General features: G+C 43.5%; 1 protein-coding gene across 4 annotated transcripts in view; it reads right to left on the bottom strand.

Moving 5' to 3' along the window:
• The window catches only part of ADPRHL1 (ADP-ribosylhydrolase like 1), a 40020-nt gene extending 26494 nt beyond the window's left edge, over positions 1 to 13526 (bottom strand). Inside the window, exons 1-4 of one of the 4 annotated variants that reach the window (XM_066990505.1) lie at positions 12995 to 13526; positions 9800 to 9964; positions 2886 to 3011; positions 473 to 613 (exon numbers count right to left, since the gene is read on the bottom strand). In XM_066990505.1, the coding sequence (XP_066846606.1) occupies positions 473 to 613; positions 2886 to 3011; positions 9800 to 9964; positions 12995 to 13208 (646 nt within the window). In that variant the 5' untranslated portion in view covers positions 13209 to 13526. The remainder of the gene's footprint in view (positions 1 to 472; positions 614 to 2885; positions 3012 to 9799; positions 9965 to 12994) is intronic. The other 3 variants (XM_066990506.1, XM_066990507.1, XM_013197421.3) reach the window with 3 other exon arrangements.
• Positions 13527 to 18691: the final 5165 nt, after the last annotated feature.

Here is an 18691-nt window from a genome sequence, read left to right as displayed (position 1 = left end):
TCAAAAGCTAACTCTTTGTCAAGAGGCATCTACAGGTGAACTTTTCCTGGCAAAATGAGGAAAGTAGTGGATTTTTTTTATAGAAGATATTGGCCCGTGCTAACTGATGGAAGAAGTGAATAATTCATATCTCAGCAGTCAGTTTGCTTAATAACCTGCTAACTAACAGTTCTTCCTTCCCCACCACCCCATAGCAATCTTTGAAGATTTATTAAAGATCAAACTGTGCAGTACGGAATTATCATTTCTCTTTGTATTTTTGCCACCAATATTTCAGACACCTAACAGATGGTATGAGAAGAAGACACCACCTGGAAAGAGCTTACAGTCTAACCAGATGATGCAGGAGGACAGCCTGTGGAGTCATGAGCTTGGGGAAAATAGCAAAAATGGGGAGAGTTAGCAGTGATGTTTCTTTAGTCTTTCTAGCTGAACATGTTTTTGAGAAAATAACTCTTGGTTCAGACATTACCTGCCATGTGGCGAATGGTCTTCTTGCAGTATTCCTCGGCCATTGGCACGACCTTCATCATCTCTCTTCCCCACTGCACCAGAGGCTTCCCTTGTATTGCATAAGCCACAAAGAGAGCTGTACACAGTGACCCTAGAAAGCCTGGAATTAATAGATAAATATGATTACCACCATGTGAACTGAGGTTGTGCCATCCTTGTCATGTCCCTAGTAAAATCATTAGTAAGATGCCTCATGACTGTTGGGTAGATTAACAAACACACGTAACCTACCCCTGTCTGTTTACTGTCTGGCTCTTGGCATGTTAAGATTCTTGGCTAATACATGGTGTCCAGTGGTTTACAACTTATTTTGTATAGAAGAGTGCTTCTGTTCTCACTGGTGTAACATGACAGAAACTGAGGTAGGGGTCAAAAATAAACATAATCCACTAATGTGATACTGAAAGACTTCTAATTGAGGTCACATGGAATAACTGACTTGCACAAAATGATTCAGTTGCTTATGATTCACCTTGCTTATGCATTCACAAAATGATTCACCTTGCTTATGGATTCATCCAGCTTAGTGGCTGTGGTTGTTGGATATAACTACTTTCTGGTGCATTTTACTCTAGGGGGACAAATCTGTTCCATCTAGTTGGATCCACTTTCTTTGGTCTGTACTTGTCTTGAAGAAGCAGTTGTCTAAGTAATACATGTTGTCTGCATGCCTAGCTAGGCCTTCCTCTTCAGATACAAATATATTTAAAATTAACTTTTTATTAATGGGCAATCAACTCTTCAATCATGTCAGAAACAGAGAAGCATGTTTCTCATGTTTCTTGTGATCCTGGCATTTTGTCAAATGCAACAAAACCAACCTAGAGCAACATGCAAAAGAAGGCTAAGAAAACAACTCTATCATTGAAATAAGCCCCAGGTGAGGAGAATATTGTCATGTGTACTTCTCTAGATGCACGGTTCAAAAAACATTCTCTCGTGCATAGAGATAAGCATGAACTTGATGTGTTTTGCTGAAGGTAAACCCAAATTATTTTAGGAGGTTATAGCTCAAGAGGAGACAATTACTACTTCTTTCTGCCATAAGACTTGCAATTCTAGGTCAAGCCAAAGGCATGTCTAATAGATGCTTTCAGAATTATTAAAAAAAAAATAGAGGCAGAGACAGCAAAAAGGGCCTCTCTTGGACAGACAGCATCTAACCCAATTGCCACAAAGATCCTTAAGAGTGTCATATTCAGTGCGAGGGTGGCAGAAAAGGGTATCAAGGATGAAGCCAAGGGCTAGGAGGGGACATCAGGACAAGCCAATCCTGTATCAGTCCTGACTAACATTTCAGTTGGGTTTTCCCAGTCTCTGGCTTATGAGACTCACAGGTAAACTTTCCCTGGTACCTCTCAGGATGTTAGTGATGTCCCTCGTGCCCCTTCCACCACTCTCCTCACTGTACCCCGCTGTGCCACTTGTCTCCTTTCCAAGCAGAAAAGTCTTTCTGGACTTAATTTATCCTCTTATGGAAGGCATTTGATGACTTTGATACTCCTTGATGCCACTTCCTGGCTCTGGTAAGTTCTTTATGAGGTGGGATACCCAGAACTACAAGCAGGCTTGCTGCTGCTAACACACTGTGGATTTTGTATATTGGTTAAACGGTATTTTCTGCTTTGCTCTAAATTCTTTTCCTCTAATTTTGTGCCATCCTGCTGGATGTTCTGACTACTTCAGAGCAGTGAGCATGTTGAACATGTCACCCTTCATTATGGTTTTATTTAATGCTGTCTAAAGCAGACAGAATGAATACATGCTTACATAGCATAAAACTATCAGAATGACAGACTTGAATATTCAGAGCAACATTAAATGTAATTACTTTTGTTTTGTTTAGATAATAAATCATATTGTGTCCTAAAATGTGTGGAGTTAGAATTTTTTGGCTTTCTACCTTTACCTGCGGTGATTGGATGTGACAAGACCTTTCAACAGAAAAATATTATTATCCCCTGAACCATAAACTCGCATGATAACAGTGAGTCATATGGTTGTACATGAATCCTAAAATTTGATCAGAGCGAGTGACATGAATATGCTTTGGATGAGACAGGTTGTGTTTAGTTACTGGCATTTTAGGAAGGAATACTCCTATGCTGTGGTTTCTGTTTGTATAATATACAATCACATACATAAGCTTGTATGTAGGACTTGGAGTTGGACTCAAGGAGTCCCTTCCAACTCGGGATATTCTATGATTCAATGATTGTACAAGTGGTATATACATACATATACTATCCAAGCAAATTCATATGAAAGCCTTGGAGCCTGCAAAGCAAAAGCTACAAGTGGATTTACAGGAGCTGTGTTAGTACTCATGGAAGAGAAAAGCTTCACAGAAATGATATGCCCGTCGACATTACCTGTAGGGTGGTTATGAGTCATTCGTCCACACTCAATGCTCACTTCAATAAGTGACTCGAGCCTTTCTGGTTTCCAGTATCTCATCCCTAAGCACATGGCTTTTGTAGATGCTCCAAATCCAGAGCCTATAGTAAAACAACAATGGTAAGCATTTAAAAGGAGATGGATGATACATAAATATGTTGATAAAATCTGAAGCAAGTACATTTTATTATTTCAGCACTTGTGTGGGAGCTCCCTAAGAAGCGGGAAAACAGCATGCAAAGCAAGTTACATGTTTTGAAAGTTTCATGCAAGGAATTTTGCCTACACACAACCATTCTGATATTACAAATTTATTCCAATACTACTACATTACAATGTATTTTACCAGTATATTCCAGTATTCTCAGGTTCTATGAAGAGCATAGCAGGTACCAAAGAGCAGCATGCTAGCCTGTTACCAGTACGTTTTTTATTCACACTCTCATGTCATCTTTACTCATCCTCAACTGACACCTCTTTTTTTCTCGTTCCACATGCCAGGACTGGAAGCAGCAGTCTGTAAAACAGGTACACTTTTACTATGCCCTTATTTTAGTAGTCTTCCTTTTGAAAGCACATTACTAAAACCCTTTCTATGGGTATCACAGCTGATCTTACAGTTTTGTTGCATGTTTCATCCTAGAGAGCCCCACAGATAGTTCAAAAAATTCTCTATTAATTACAAAAATAATGTGTCAGAAAAAGAAATTAAAGAGTCCAAAGACAAATCCTCCAAAGTTAGAAGGCAGAACTGAGGTTTCCTGTTCAACCTGAAGTCTGTGCTTTTGCGCACACTCATCATGGTACAGCCTGCACTTGTTGGAAATTTCTGTCTCATGCAGTACAGACATTATTTATTGAGTAGATAATTCAGTATTTCTTTAAATCCTCAGCACAGAGTGCATGATTCCAGGTGTTCGTATTTTAAACTCCTCATTGAATGGAGAGTTAAATTTACTAACGAGTTTCTCTGCAGTACTCATCACAGTAATATCAGGATCCCACAGAAGTTTTAATGAGCTTATCTTCCCTAGGCACAAGTGAGGTGATTATCTCCCCTTCACAGCTGGTAAGCCAATGCCCAAAAAAAGCATATACTCATTGCAGGGACTCATTCTGAGATGGATAGGGTACGATTTTTCAAAGTACTTAGGATTTTTTCAGCACTGCCTTTGCTCAGTCACACTTCCCAGTGACCTTGGGTAGAGCTGAGAGCAATCAGTGTTTCTCTGCTTGGCCCCTGCAAGATAAGGGGGAATATTTATGCCACCTAATTTTAGCATCTGTGGAACTTACATTAGGAGCACACTCTTCCTGTCTTTCCCAGACAGGCAGCAGGGAGAAAGGTTGCCTCTGTTAGCCAGTATAATGGCAGAGGAGGAGGAATTCACAGGTCAGAGTGAAGCAGCAGATGCCAAGGAGCTAGGGTCAATGCTTTGGACACCTACCTCCAGAGGAGCCCTCGGCTGCTCCCCAGGCTCTGCTTGCTGTGGCTGTGGAGCTCCAGGGGCTCTTCTAGAGCACTGTGCTCCCTTTAGTTTCATCCCAAGGGACTCCATCTCGGGTGCTCCAAGATCATGAGCATGATCAAAGTGCGATAGCGGGGGTTGCGGAAAGATCTGATGCAAAAGTACTTGCCTGATACAAACTGAAACGTTAACACAAGCCGCCCATTGGCATCTCCAAATGAAATACACACTAACTAGAGTCTTACTTACTCTCTAGAGAGGGCTTGTTTTCTTCCCAGAGAGGACCTATCCTGAGTGGACACCCTGGTTAAGTGATCTAACAAGGTTAGATGAAGACATTTCTTCCTATCCTCCTGAGAGTTCAATGTGAAAATTTTTGAGTGCAGTAACTCTGCCACCTCTTTAACCTTAACAGTCTAAAACGGTCAAATATCAAATAAATATTACATGAAAGGAGTTTCCCAAATACTATTTTATTCTCTGCAGTCTCAGACCTTTCTTCCTCATCCCTTCTGAGCCATCATGATTATAGTGAGAGATCCTCTCCAGCACACCATTGCTGGCCATTGCTCCTGGTGGACACCTGTGCTGCAAACGGCATTCTTTCCCTTGAGGGTGAAGAGGCATTGCAGAGAGATCTTGACAAATTAGAGGGCTGGACAACCACTAATGGTATGACATTTAACAAGAGCAAGTGCTGAATTCTGCACCTGGGCAAGGCAACCCTGGGTATATTTACAAACAGTGGAACAAGAGGCTGGAGAGCAGCCCCACAAAAAGGGATCTGAGGGTTCTGGTCAATGGCAAGTTGAACATGAGCCTGCAGTGTGCCCTGGCAGCTAAAAGGGCAAACCGTACCCATGGGTGCATCAGGCACGGCACTGCTAGCTGGTCAAAGGAGGTGATTAGCCTGCTCTGCTCTGTGCTGGGAGGCCTCACCTCAAGTACTGGGTGTAGTACTGGGCACCACAGTATAAGAAAGACATAAAACCATTCAAGAGTGTCCAAAGGATGACAACTAAGATGGTGAAGGGTCTAGAGGGGAAGATGTATGAGGAGCAGCTGAGGTCCCTTGGCTTGTTCAGCCCCGAGCAGAGCAGGCCGAGGGGAGGCCTCATGGCGGCCTGCAGCTCCCTCACGAGGGGAGCGGAGGGGCAGGCGCTGAGCTCTGCTCTCTGGGGACAGCGACAGGACCCGAGGGAACGGCATGGAGCTGGGACAGGGGAGGGTCAGGCTGGGTGTGAGGGAAAGGTTCTGCACCCAGAGGGTGGTCGGGCACTGGGACAGGCTGCCCAGGGCAGTGGTCAAGGCCCTGAGTCTGCCAGAGTTCAAGAAGTGTTTGGACGACACTCTCAGACATAGGGTCTGATTTTTGGGTGGTCCTGTGTGGAGCCAGGAGTTGGGTTTGATGATCCTTGTGGGTCCCTTTCGACACAAGATATTCTATAATTCTATGATTCTTGTTTGAAAGGTGTCTTATCCACTACTCAGTTCCAGTTCCTCCAAGGGACATAATCCATGCTGGTTATCTAAAAGGTACGGGTGTTGTGCTACACCAGAGCTACAAATTAAAGAAAATTGCAGTGTATTCAAAGAGAAGGATGCACTACAGACTGGGGGTCTGAAGGTGGTTGCCTTTGCAACTTCGTTGTGTTCCTCTCTGTTAGAAAGCTGTATTGAAACATTTTTCAGAATTAAACAAGCAAACTTGTCAACAAAAAAAAAATCCATCACTTGGAATAACATTAAGCCTAGGAAGGGTTTCCTGTGATTAGTAGCTATTAAGTCCAGTGTATCGATACCATGTGAATCAATGAAGCAAGGGACAGCAAGATTAGTGCCTACCAGGGGTGAGATATACCTGTGAGAACATAAGGACTGTTCTCCACAGTCAGACCAAAGGTCAACCTAACTCTGACAGTGGCCAATGGAGAGGATATTTAAGAAGGGGTAAAAGGAAAGTATAATGACACTGCCCCTTTGTACTAACTATAGTGTTGACAATTTCCTGTCGTGATCCAGCAGGCAGCTGTTTCTTCATCTTTCTGCTTGGTAACCCTGGAAGGATTTTCCTTGGGTGAATTTGCGCAGCTGTTTTTTGAACCCACCGGAACTGTATCATCTGCATGTTCCCATAGAAAACAGTTGTGCAGCTTAATTAGGTGCTGCATGAAGTCCTTTTACTTGCTTTGAACTCATGACTTGTTTTCATCTGAGGTACCTAGTTCCTGTACTGGAGGAGACGTGAGTTTTCTCTACCTGTATTAACATTCTCCAACCTGTCTATGATTTTGCAGATCTACTTCAGACATTAGTGTCTTTGGAAGCTGTTTTTGACTAACCCAGTCATCCTTCCTCATGTCCTTTCTAGTTCTCTTACATCCCTTTGTAGGGAGGGAGGGACCAGATTACATATAGTAATCAAGAAACAGGAGCTATATAGTGGTGCCAGTGTGTTTAGTGCTTTGTTCTCTGTTTCCTTCCTAGTCATTTCTAATAGTATATTAATTTTTCGGCTCTTATTGAGCACTGAAGTGATGTTCTTATAGAACTATTATAGCTCCACGATCCCTTTCCTGAATGGTTACAGTTAGCTCAGCAACTGCAACCATGTATATAAAATTAGGATATTTTTTTTCCCATGCATATGACTTTTCATTTACCTACACTGCATTTAGTTCTGCTATTGCATCACAGTTATTCATCGCTGTGAGGATCTTCTACAGCTCTGCACTTTATTATTTTTGACAGCAGACTTTGCTGACCAACTATGTACTTGTTTTTTTCAGATAGTTTGTGGACGTGTTGAACAGCATGGGGCCAACACAGCTGCCTCTTTCTCTCGGGAGAAGACAGACTGCAATCTCCTGCTCTTTGTTTACTGTCTTTTAACCAGTTATCTATGCTTATGAGAGCCTTTCCATCATTCTTAGCAACTTATTGCCTTGTCACTTGGTGACTTGGTCACTTTGGTGAGGGATCTTGTCGAATGTCTTTTGGAAATTCAAACACTGTCTTTACAGTGTCTCCTTTGTTCCCCAGTTTCTTGGCTATTTCATGAACTTTCTCACAAATTTCTGAGGTGTGACTTCTCTCTACAAAAGCTGTGTTATGTTTCTATGAAAACGCTATATCATCTTCATTCATGCACTACATTATTTTCTATTATTACGGAATTCCTTTTTTTTTTTTCCAACTCTATATAATAATGCAGATCAGCTTAATGGCTACTGAGCTCTGAAGAGGATGCCTCTTTTGTGACTACAGGCTGTTCTGCATGAAAACTTAGAGCCTGACTACTTTTACTTCCTGTCCTTCTACAGCTTATCCTTCTCTTCATTTTTGCTCCCCACCATCCCGCATTTAACTTGCGCTTACCACCATTGCATACCATCATCAAAAGACACTGTTCATAAGCACCACTAGAGCAGCTGGCTTCAGTAGCTGCACATAAAGTCATGCTTGGATGCTGCATGCTCAGCCTGAAATACATTTGATACAGGTAGAGTCAAGCTGGCTTTTAAATTGACTTTTGCAGTGGCTCCAAAGGCACATTTCTGGCCTTATTCAGATTTCTGGTTTTGCTCTCAACCATCAGAGATTCTCTTCTGAACAATTCAAGTTTTTAGTAATGAAACAAAGCATTTTGACCACTTCTCAGAAAGAGCAGACTCATCTGTATCAAAAATTTAAACAAATACTAACAATAAGAAGCAAACACTCCTTTCAGCCTAGAGCTTATCAATGACATAATTTGGATATGAGCTCTTAAAATGGAAGGTGTTGGACAGCCTAGGACAATTTTTCTGGTAGTCACAGGAACCCCATCAGCCTTTAACATAGTTTGGGTACCGCTGCATGATTGTGTTAATGAACCTGAGAGCAGGTGGCAAAGAAACACACAGGGCAATTTAACTTAGGAGCTCAATGTGCTGGCTATACCCACATAAATTTGAGCAGAGGAGCTTCATATAAGCAATTTGAAATTACTTAAGGTACAGTTTCACTGTTCCATGAGGGCTAGCACATGAATTTTTGCTAGAAGTGAGATGGCTAGAATGATCGTAATAAAGCAGCTTGTGGGTTCCAGCCCATCCAAAATACCACCTCACTGTTAGACATTGAACATGATTTTTTTTTTTTTTTCCTCAAGAGGAAGTTTGTGGAAAGTCATTTTAAAAGTTGTGTCCATAGCAGTGTCAGGCCCCATGGTAGGCTGAGCATCTCCAACCCAGGTGACCGGTATTTTTGTTCTCAGAGTGAAAAAAAAAAGCCACATAAGATGTTCAGGATGGCATTTTTTGGACCAGATGCAGATAGTGCATTTTAGCTGCCAGGTCTGAAGGAATTTATTTCACACACTTCTAGCCCAGAGTATCCCAAGAACAAATCTTCAGCTATAAAAGGCTGGGGAGGAGGAAGGCTAAAAGAGGAGATGTGGCTCCAGCACTGCAACAGGCTGGGGAGCAGCCGTGCTCCACTCCTGACAGTGCTGAGAGCTGCTCAGGGCCAGCAGCAGCTCCTATGATTATTTTGACTGAATTTTACTCACGGTCAGTCAGAAAACACATGATGACTGCCAGCGGGGCCCTTTCTCAGATCTGCCCGGCGAATGATGGGGTGGGCAGGGTACACGTGGAGAGGATCCTTCCCCTCCCAGCAGCTGTTGTAGGGGCGGGGGCTGAGTGGGTGATGCTTTTTGTATCAAAGAAAACTGACTGCAGAGACCCAGAAATAGCCATGGCGTGGTGCCACCGTGTTTTTGTCACGGTGTTGCATCAACGTGCAATGCCGTTGGGTGGTGCCGATACATACCACAGTGATACCACACCACTCTGACACGGTGCAACGTCTATATTATGTGAGCTGCCATCGTCGTGTGGCAGTCTTTCATGATTAATTGCACTGCTTAGGTGCAGCTGCATGCATGTTATCTAGCTTGAAGTAGAAATTCCATTTATCATAAAATGAAATAATCACAAAAAGAAAGGAAGGGTCATGGGGAGGGAGACAGTGCTAGGACTATTAGGGGTTAGCATTGCATCCTCCTGGAGAAAAGTAACATATGACTGGAAAGACCCACAACTACAAACATTTAAATGAAAAAAAAAGGCAGAAAATATTTCTTAAAATAACCATTAAACTCAAGGCCAAAGACCTGGACCCCAAGGCAGTGAGCCAAGAATAGAGTCTCTTTAAATAGATGTTAAACAGGGAAGGGCTCGTTTACGAGAGGACATAGTGCCCTAGAGCAGGAATTCCTGGCAGACCTCTTGCCATCCCCAGGCGAACATGGAAATGTTTCAGGGGTAGCAGCCTTTGACGCCGGGGAGAGAAAGGAAACAATTTCCCCATAACCCCAAATCTTGAGAGCGTGCACTGTACAAGCCAGCATCTCTGAATGGGAAGCGGTACCGTACCCTTTTCGTTGAACGGTGTGTGCCAAGCGAGAAGGTAGTTGTCTGGTTTCAGTTCCCTGCAGCCTTCGATGGTAGCGGGGTCTGGCCGCCTCCCCGAGAGCTTGTCAACAGCGTCCACGTAGCGTTTCACCAACTCGCGGTACAGGTCTTCCAGACACCAGTAGTCTGGGCAGAACGGGAATAAAAGGTTGTCATACAAAGACAAAAGAGAGAGAGAGTGCTGAAAACAACCGCAAAAAGCTAGTTATGGTTTTAATAAATGTTCCTACTCCCCAATTCCAGTATATCGGGTCACATTTCTGGTGCCACGCTATAAACACTCTTCCATCCGTGAGAGCAGGCTGGAGAGAAAATATTCTTGTCTCTCCGTTTTTACATTTTCCTGCTTTCCTTTTCATTTTTAATTCCTTTAATTGAAAAGACAGGGGTGTTCTTCTCCTCGACAGGAGCTTCTCAGGGGTTGTACCTCGCCTTGGGGTGTGCGGTGCTCGCCAAGGTGTCTCACCCCCTGGGGACGTGCTGCCTTGGTGGCTCTGCCCGCACCTCTGCGCTCATTTGCAGGCATGAATCCACATTAAAAACAAAGCTCCCCCCCACATTTTTTAAATTGCCACAAAATATTTTAATGAGATATGCATAATAAAACACAAAAGCAAATCAGTGATCCCATTTGTAAGTTTTTCACGTGTTGGGCTTTTCAGGTGTTGGGCCTGAAGAGTCCTGCCCCTGGTTCTTACTGAGGAAAAGCCTCCACTGACTTCTCCTACAGCTTTGTACGCAGCAGGAGCTGAGGAAGCTGTCACAATTTGACCATCTATATGTTTCCAGCGTACTCGAAGAAACCCCTCCTAACACTTGGGTTGCCTACAGATCAAATGACGTGGTAAGGGAAGTTCTAAAAATACCTTCTAGCGTTTTGTCAAAGATTGGTGATTTCCTGAAATCCACAGAAGAGGTTTAATTTAAGACTATGTTTGGAGACCCATAGCCAGAGCCACTCTAAAGTGTCATCTATGCAGAGAGATGAGGAGAAAAGACACAGGGTAAAACCCAGATTCCCCTCCTTTCACAAGAAAAATGCCCTATTGATTACAGTGGCCATCCTACTTACAGCCCTGGAGGAACAGGATAGTTTCAAGCTGCTGACTCTTTCCAGATTTAGGAATCAGGTGTCAGTTTATCCGGATATGAGCCAAGAGCAGTATTTACCGCTCGGCAGCACCCACAGAAGTGCTGTCCCCAAAATCAGGGTCCCTTGGTCCAGCACTGCCAGCTGCCAGAGCCCACCACGGGTCCCTCATGTGGGGCCAAGCTGGTGCCTCAGCCGTCAGCCAAATGGGGCAGGCTTCTTTAGACATGAGTGCTCATTTCTTAAAATCTGTGTTTAATCAGAGAGGAAAAGGCTTTCCTTGTGGTGGGGGTAGGTCCCCTGCCTTTGGTGGTGCTGGTTTTGTTCCTCCCTCACGGGACAAACGACTCCCGCAGGTAGATATTTCATCTGTCCTTCGCTCTCAGATCAAACTTTCCGTCTGTGCACAGGGTGGATTTGGGGCCAGTGCCAGCTGGCTTCAGCCTCACAGAGCCACCTTTACCTTCGTGGGCATCACTCTGTTGGCTTTGGGGCTCTTGTGGGTGGGTCCTGCCTCCCTTTTGGGAAGCAAAGGAAAGGACTTGATTTCCCACACTCACGAGCATTGCTCTGAAATGAAGGTTTCTCACTAAAATTTCCCTCTCCTTCTTGTTGCTTTATCACCAGCCCACACCAGCATCTTTTTTAAAGCCCGTCTGATCAGAACAAAGAAACGAGAGCGCAGGATCAGCACAGCTGATATGAATTATAGCGAGACCTTATTTTTCTCTTTAAAGAAGGGCAGCGCTCCTGTTGTGTTTAAGATTTATTACTGTACAGATAGCCCGAGTGACTTGACTACCCGTAAGTTATGGTTTTGGAGAGTTCAATAAGCAAGAAACATATGATACGGATTTAATCATAGCCTATATTCAGAAATATGTTAGTCATCTTTTTTCCTTCATAGGCTGACATCTTGCCCTTATCTTTAGTGTATTAGCTACCCCTTAAACCATTGGCTAGCTAATAGCCAAGCACGAAGTGCCCGACACACTCTTCAACTGATCTCTGCACGCTAAATTTAGAGCACACTAGAAGCAGGCAGAGATAAAGCAGCGAAACAGAGGCACAAGTGAAATCTCATTGACTTCAGCAATACTTAGCTACATTGCATTACTTTTGCTAGCTATCCAGTGCTGCTTGTGTTAGGAGAAGTCATGAATATTTCTAGAGATTAAAAAAGTTGATTCATTTTGAGGAGATAAAAAAATAGCTGCTGTCTTCTGATGTAGTTTTGATGACAATCGTGATGGTCTCAGTTTTAGCTCAGTGGGTACGGTGTTGATACAAATATCGTGACATCTTACAAAAGACTGCTACTTCCTCAAGAAAAAACAAATGTTCTCTCTCAAACTGTTGTGATTTTAGAAGACATATATTAATAATTTTCTCTGTTCTGATATACTTTATTATAAACATCTTATTTTAGAATATGTTTTTGGACTAAAGATACAGAGCTCTCCCTACAAAGCAGCTTGCTCCTTTTCTGGCTTTGCAGGCACAACCCTGTGCCTGCAGGGCAGCAAAGAGGAGATGGCTCTCAAGATTCTAGCCTGGATGAGATACTGAGGGGACTCCACTCCAGCCTGGAGCAGAGAGCACACGGACATTCAAAGTGCACTTGGAAAAGCTCTAATCTGTTATAGAAAAATTTATAAGATTATATCTTCTAGGAGATCTTTTATAGAAGAATTTCAGACAGGTTTATTTCTGGTGGCTATTCCGTTCCCTGACATATGCAGTGTACACACAAACTATTTAATATTTTTGCTATTATGCCGGACATGCAGTATTTTAAGTCTTTAAGCTTTAACCAACTTCATAAACCTAGACAAAGTCCAGGGCGAGCCCATCCACATTTAAGAAATCAAAATTCCTGTTTGTGTGGTGGCCACAAGTTTATGCTCGTGGAGGAGATGAGCTAATACGCATTATCATTCACATCAGCAGCATTTCTGACACATTTTCTCCCGACTTCCACAGCACTCAGGCTTGTTTTAAGGAAAGCAGCAGCTCTACAGCTTTGCTCCTTGCCAGACTGCAGCTGTGAGTCCCGTCTTACCTACCTGTGATGACAGCCTCTGCTGTAGCCATGTGCATGAGAGTGTTGTCACTTACTGGCCATTTGTCTGGAGAGAGCACCAGGTTCTCAAGCCCTCCGATTTCCTTCAGCTCCTGCTGGATTTTTGCACCTAAAGCATTGTCTTGTCGGGAGAAATTTCGGTAACCAAGAGCATCCCCTACCCCGGCCAGTACAAGCGCAGCCTTAAATTTATCCATCCCCGAGACACTTTTTGCTTCCCTTTTTCCTGAAGCAGCCACTGAATCTGGATCTTCCTTTGTTCCTTTGCCTTCGGCTCAGCTCCCCCGACACTTTATATCAGCCATTGTGTCACCCCGGGAGCTCTCTCTATAAGGCAAGAGCTTCCTTTTCTGGCTCTGCAGATGCCATCTCTTGTCTGGGACCCAATGGAGAGGAAATATTTCATAAGCCAGGGATTTTGCAGGGGCTTTGTTCAATGAAACCGCGAGAGCATGCCCACAAAGCGAAGTGCAAAAACATCGTTTCTGCAGCCCAGCACAAAGCAAGCCAGGAAATACTTAGCCCTACCCCGTGTAAGTAACTCTACACCCAGAAAAACAGATGGCTTCACAAGGGTGTTTATTTATTTAATAACTTGCAAATTAATACATTTCCCTCCACTTTTCTGATACGCTCGAGTCAGTCTCCCTTTCAGGGACTGGTCAAGAAGCTGAAAGCCTGGGATAAAAGAGGTTTCTGAACTCAGGAAACACAAGAACGATGGCTTAGGTGGCAAGAAACCCAGTAAAATACAGTAGACCTCTCGCATTTCTAATGCACATCTCCAATGGCAATATTTCATCAACAACCTTCTTGCTCTGTTCCACATATACCAATTTGTTTAGCCAATTCACTGCACCCTGATGAGCACTCAGCAAGATGCCAGCTTCAGTCCCACATCTCTTTCTGCCTGGCAAAGAATGACTTTTTCCTAGGACAGAGCTTAGGTGCAGCCCACATTTGGACTCTGAAAGGAAACTATTTGGAAAGATATATTTAAATGGCATCCTGTAAATCTAGGAAAGCTCACATATGAAGAAATCACACTTAGTACGAACTTAGTTATATTAATACCATCCTTCCAAACCTGATACTTGGGAAATTATCTGCTTCATTCTGTTACTGCAGTTTTTCCTGTACTTCTGCCATGCACTGTAAGAAAAGGCTTTGCAATCTGGCAGCCTTCTGAACATGTTTTGCCCAAATACAGGTCTCTGCGTAGGCTCAGGGTCTTCCTTTAAGGGGTCTATGGAAACTGCCTCACATTGTGGCCCTGAGTTGCTACTCATGCTGCCCTAAGGATTCACAAATTACTAAACTTTAGAGGTAGAAATACAAATGTAAATATAAACACGTAGATATACAGAAAGCTTTGACTTAACTTCAGTTGGCTTGACTGCAATTTTGATAAAGGATACCTTGGGAAAGATCTTTGTTTTATCTTTTTCAGAATGCAGTACCGATTGCTGTTCAGATGGACAAGGCCAGCAGCGTAGAGGATGCACTCTGCTATCTCCCAGAATGATAAGCAGTTAATCACAGTCTGGGTATCTGACATGAGTAAGAATACCACTGTACTTCTCAAGGGACTTTAATGCAGTTTTTGACCACTTGGATGGAAGATAAGCCTTGCCATCCCTGTTCTACGTTATAAGAAATAAGATGCAGAAGTGGAGGAAGTAGCCTTGGTTAGTACACTCTTGTTTTACAGATTAGGACTTGGGTAACAGAGGCTCTGAGTTTTAAGAAGAGGACACAGAGTGTTCAGGGAGGTTGTGGAGTCTCCTTCTCTGGAGATACTCAAGGCCCGTCTGGACGCCTCCCTGGGCAGCCTGCTCTAGGGAACCTGCTTTGGTGGGGGGGTTGGACCTGATGATCTCTTGAGGTCCCTTCCAACCCCTACAATTCAGTGATTCTGTGTCTTCTTTGCTAGGAAAGAACAGCTGTGAACTGAAAAAGCACAAAATAAATAGCAATTATGCCTTTGGTACCAGGGACACTACATAGGGATGAGAGGCAATGCAGGGCCACAAGCTCTACAGCACAGAGATGGCTTGCCATGAGCATCGTGGGTCTGAAAGAGAACATTCAGATGGAAAACTACGGCCAATTTTTACCAAAAAAAAACGCCACATCAGAAGTGTGGTAGCTCCCAATCTGACGCCTCATTTACAGGTCTGTGCATCCTGGTGTGGCCCCCCCTTTGGTACTCCCACAGAATATTGTGATTTCTGGGAAGCTGAACTTGCAAACCAAGGGTAGGAGAAACCACCTGCTGAGGCACTGCAGAGAGCTACAGGGGCCTTATCAGATGAAAGGTTCCTTTCTGGAAATGGGCAAAGCTATTCTTAGTTTTCCATTTATCTCTTCCTCTTATATGTGGCTGGCAGTTGTACTGCCCCTTTGCCTCCCATGGACTTTACCCTCTTGCATGCACACTCGACTGCTTCTAACACAGCCCAAATTAGGAATAAGGTCTTTGGCTATTAGAAATAAGGCTAGAATCAAAACCCAGAGAAAAATTCAGAGACGTTCTAGCTTTCCAACACCACTAAACAGAACACGCAACAAAGAATTAAGCATTTGTTTAACTTGTAAATTGCATATTATCTCCTTTTCATGTGTTAACTTCCAAACACTGTGAACTTTCTCAACAGAGGTAAGTTAGGCACGCTGATATCTACTCCCCCTGCCAAAACCAAAAAACCAAAAACAATTATTTGTGAAATATACTTGCATGTAAGCAGCCGAAGTACAAAAACTCCATTAAGATGGTTAAGTATTCACTTATCCTACAGACTCACTGTAGGGGAAAAAAAATAGTAGAGCTGGCAAAAAATGTTTGGTATATTTTAAATTAGATAAAAATGCAGCTTTGGTGTCCTCTCACCAATATGCATAGGACTGCTTTCAGACGGGGAGAGTACAAAAAAAAGGCACGGGAAGGCAGTGCAGAGCAAAGCCTTCGTGTTTGTGGCAACATGCGGTTATTTCAGCTCAACTGCGCTGGAAACTGTATGTTAAATATTAAAGCCTGCATTCAGCTTATGGGGAACTTGGTTCCAGCGGATACCTCCTCTACCTGCTGGGATGTGAATCAGTTCTTTCCACCTCTCAGGAGAGGGCTCTAGGTCTGCGCAGGCACCGCTGTCTTTTACGAAGCAATGGGCCAGTCAATGGAGCATGAGCTGAGGTGGCTGTGACCACAAGCCCTTCATCATTTTAAGGCAAAGACTATGCTGCAAGCCCTTGACCCGTGAGTCTGCCAGCCAAGCAAACACAGCAGGGAAAAGCTCCAGGTTCCAAGTTCACCCATCCCAGGGAAGCAGACCTGTGCCCAAAGCATGGCTGATACCAGACAGGGCTTCTCAGCAGCTCTGCCTCCTGCTTCTCGCTAGCCTCGAACCCATTCACTAGCCCTTGTCAGAGCTGCAACTTTGCAACCACTGAAGTGAAGGGTTTCACTCTGGCACCAGGATCATTTCTTTAGGAATGATGCTAATTATAGAACACGTGAATTGAGATCCAGGAAAAAAACAGACTGGCTTTCCTTAATTGCTTAATAGTTGGGGGGTGACTCATTTTTATACCACTTCACACCACTGCCTTGAGAGAAAAATTTTCCTTTAATGCTGCAGCAAGGACTGCATTCTTCTTCACCCTCTTGACAGAAAGCCTGCCATCACACAGTGTCTGAAATATGGGATTTTGTGCATGTGGGCGGAGAGGTGGCTGCAGTCACAGCCCCTTCTGCCAACAGTTCATAAGAAAAAAGCCCTGTTTAAGAGGTGCCATTCCCACCTAATTCTACTTGGCACACTGTATATAATGCAAAGGTCAGAAAACATGCTTTGGTGAGTATTTTCAAAAAAAAAAAAAGACCTCATGGTTGCAAAACAACTCTTTTTCAGCAGGGCTGTGCCTCTCGATGTGCCAGGTGCTGGGCTGGCATCAGCTGGTGGAAGCTGGTGTTGGGTGCTGGGTGCTGACGCTTGAAAGGTATTGAAGGCATCGTGCCATGGTTCGAGTATCTGCGTCAGCAGTTTTTGCTGTTACAGGCAAAGGAAGACAGACTCGTACGATACCAAAGCAGCCAGCGGCTGGTGAAACCTTCGGCTCATCTGTTTGCAGGAGGGAGACCAATAGTCCCACTGCTCTGCTCACCCGCTGCGATACTTGTGCTCGGTAGGGAAGGCAACCACTAGGACAGCCACTCCAGCGTAGCGCAGTGTCACAGAGAGGGCCGTTTGCTTTGTCTTCCTTCAACCTTTCAGGTGAGAATTAAGGGCAGTTGAACACATACATCTGAGGGTCTTCGCACAGACTTCTGAACGTGCTGCTTCTCCTACAGAGCTCAGTGCATAGGAGTGCACAAGACTTTCCCTGCAGGTACAACTCTCGTTGCCTGTACAAACTACTGATGCACACTGGAGCTGCTTAAAAGCTTAAAGGTGGCACAGACGAACAAAACAGACATCTGTTTTAAGTATAACTGCTGAAAATCATGAGTTGCATCCTTGCACTCTTCTGGTTGATGGAATAATAATGCACGAATCCAGTAAATTAACTGAAAACAAACAAACAAACAAAATCCCCTCCCCAGTCTTCGCAAGGCTTCCCTTCACAAGGCTTCCAAAGCAGAAAGCTGATAAAACCATACAGACATCTCACATGACCGACTTCAATCCTTAATGTTCCAAGTCCCTTTATTCCTTTTTCCATTGCCACAAAATTCACACACGTACAGCTTACTCAGCAGCAAATCCCTCAGGTGCATCGCATGAGTGGACGCCTGCGGGTCTGCTCTTCTTGGCATGACATACATGATAAATTACATTTAAATTTAGAATTGGCAAGTACAAATCCTATGGCTCAGTTTCAAATGCTCCAGGAAGAAAACCCAAAAAATTTGGCAACAGCTTTAAAAAATACATACAGTTTATCTAGGAACTAATACTGTATGCAATGAACAACTTCATAAATGGTAGAGAAATCTTGATTATAAATTAATCAGCCTAGGTGTTACTGCTATAGGAGCTAAAAAGCAAAGTCAGAGTACCCTGTAAAGGGGAACAGCAGACAGTTGCAAATACTGGAAATCATAAAGAAAACATCATTTGAAAGCTGATCATTTGCATTTACTTTTATGATCATTCAAGCTTGAAGCTGTCAATCCATGTTTATGGGAATGTAAAATGCACAGGTGGTTTCAAGTGAGTAGGAGACTGGGAAGAGTGAAAGAAAAAGATCTACTACACTGGCTGATAGGGAGCAACTCCTACCTTGAGAATATTTCGCCCAGCCTTCCTCTGAGGGAAGGTGTTTTCCACAAAGGACCTCACAGGAATGAAGCTTAGGGGAGGCAAACAATTGTGCGTATGTAAGAACTAAATACTCTAAGCACCTGCTTCCTCAGATTAACAAACCAAAAAACCTCAAGCCACATACGTTATGCTCCACTTATCTCAAAAGGAGAAAGCATCGTTAGGTTGATTTGAAGGAGTTCTCAGCACGTACAAATGTTTCGCAAGCTCCGGCGCTATGAGGCTATTTTGTTACATCATATACCAATGGATTAAACTATTTCTGCTCAGTTATATTATACCTATATAGTTTTAAAAGATAATTGTGTCAGTAGCAAGCATTTCACTGCTTTTGGCTAGACAGAGGCAGTTGATGC

The sequence above is a fragment of the Anser cygnoides genome, chromosome 1 (assembly GCF_040182565.1).
Source record: "Anser cygnoides isolate HZ-2024a breed goose chromosome 1, Taihu_goose_T2T_genome, whole genome shotgun sequence".
In the NCBI taxonomy this organism is placed as follows: domain Eukaryota; kingdom Metazoa; phylum Chordata; class Aves; order Anseriformes; family Anatidae; genus Anser; species Anser cygnoides.
This window is presented reverse-complemented; position numbering and strand designations above follow the sequence as displayed.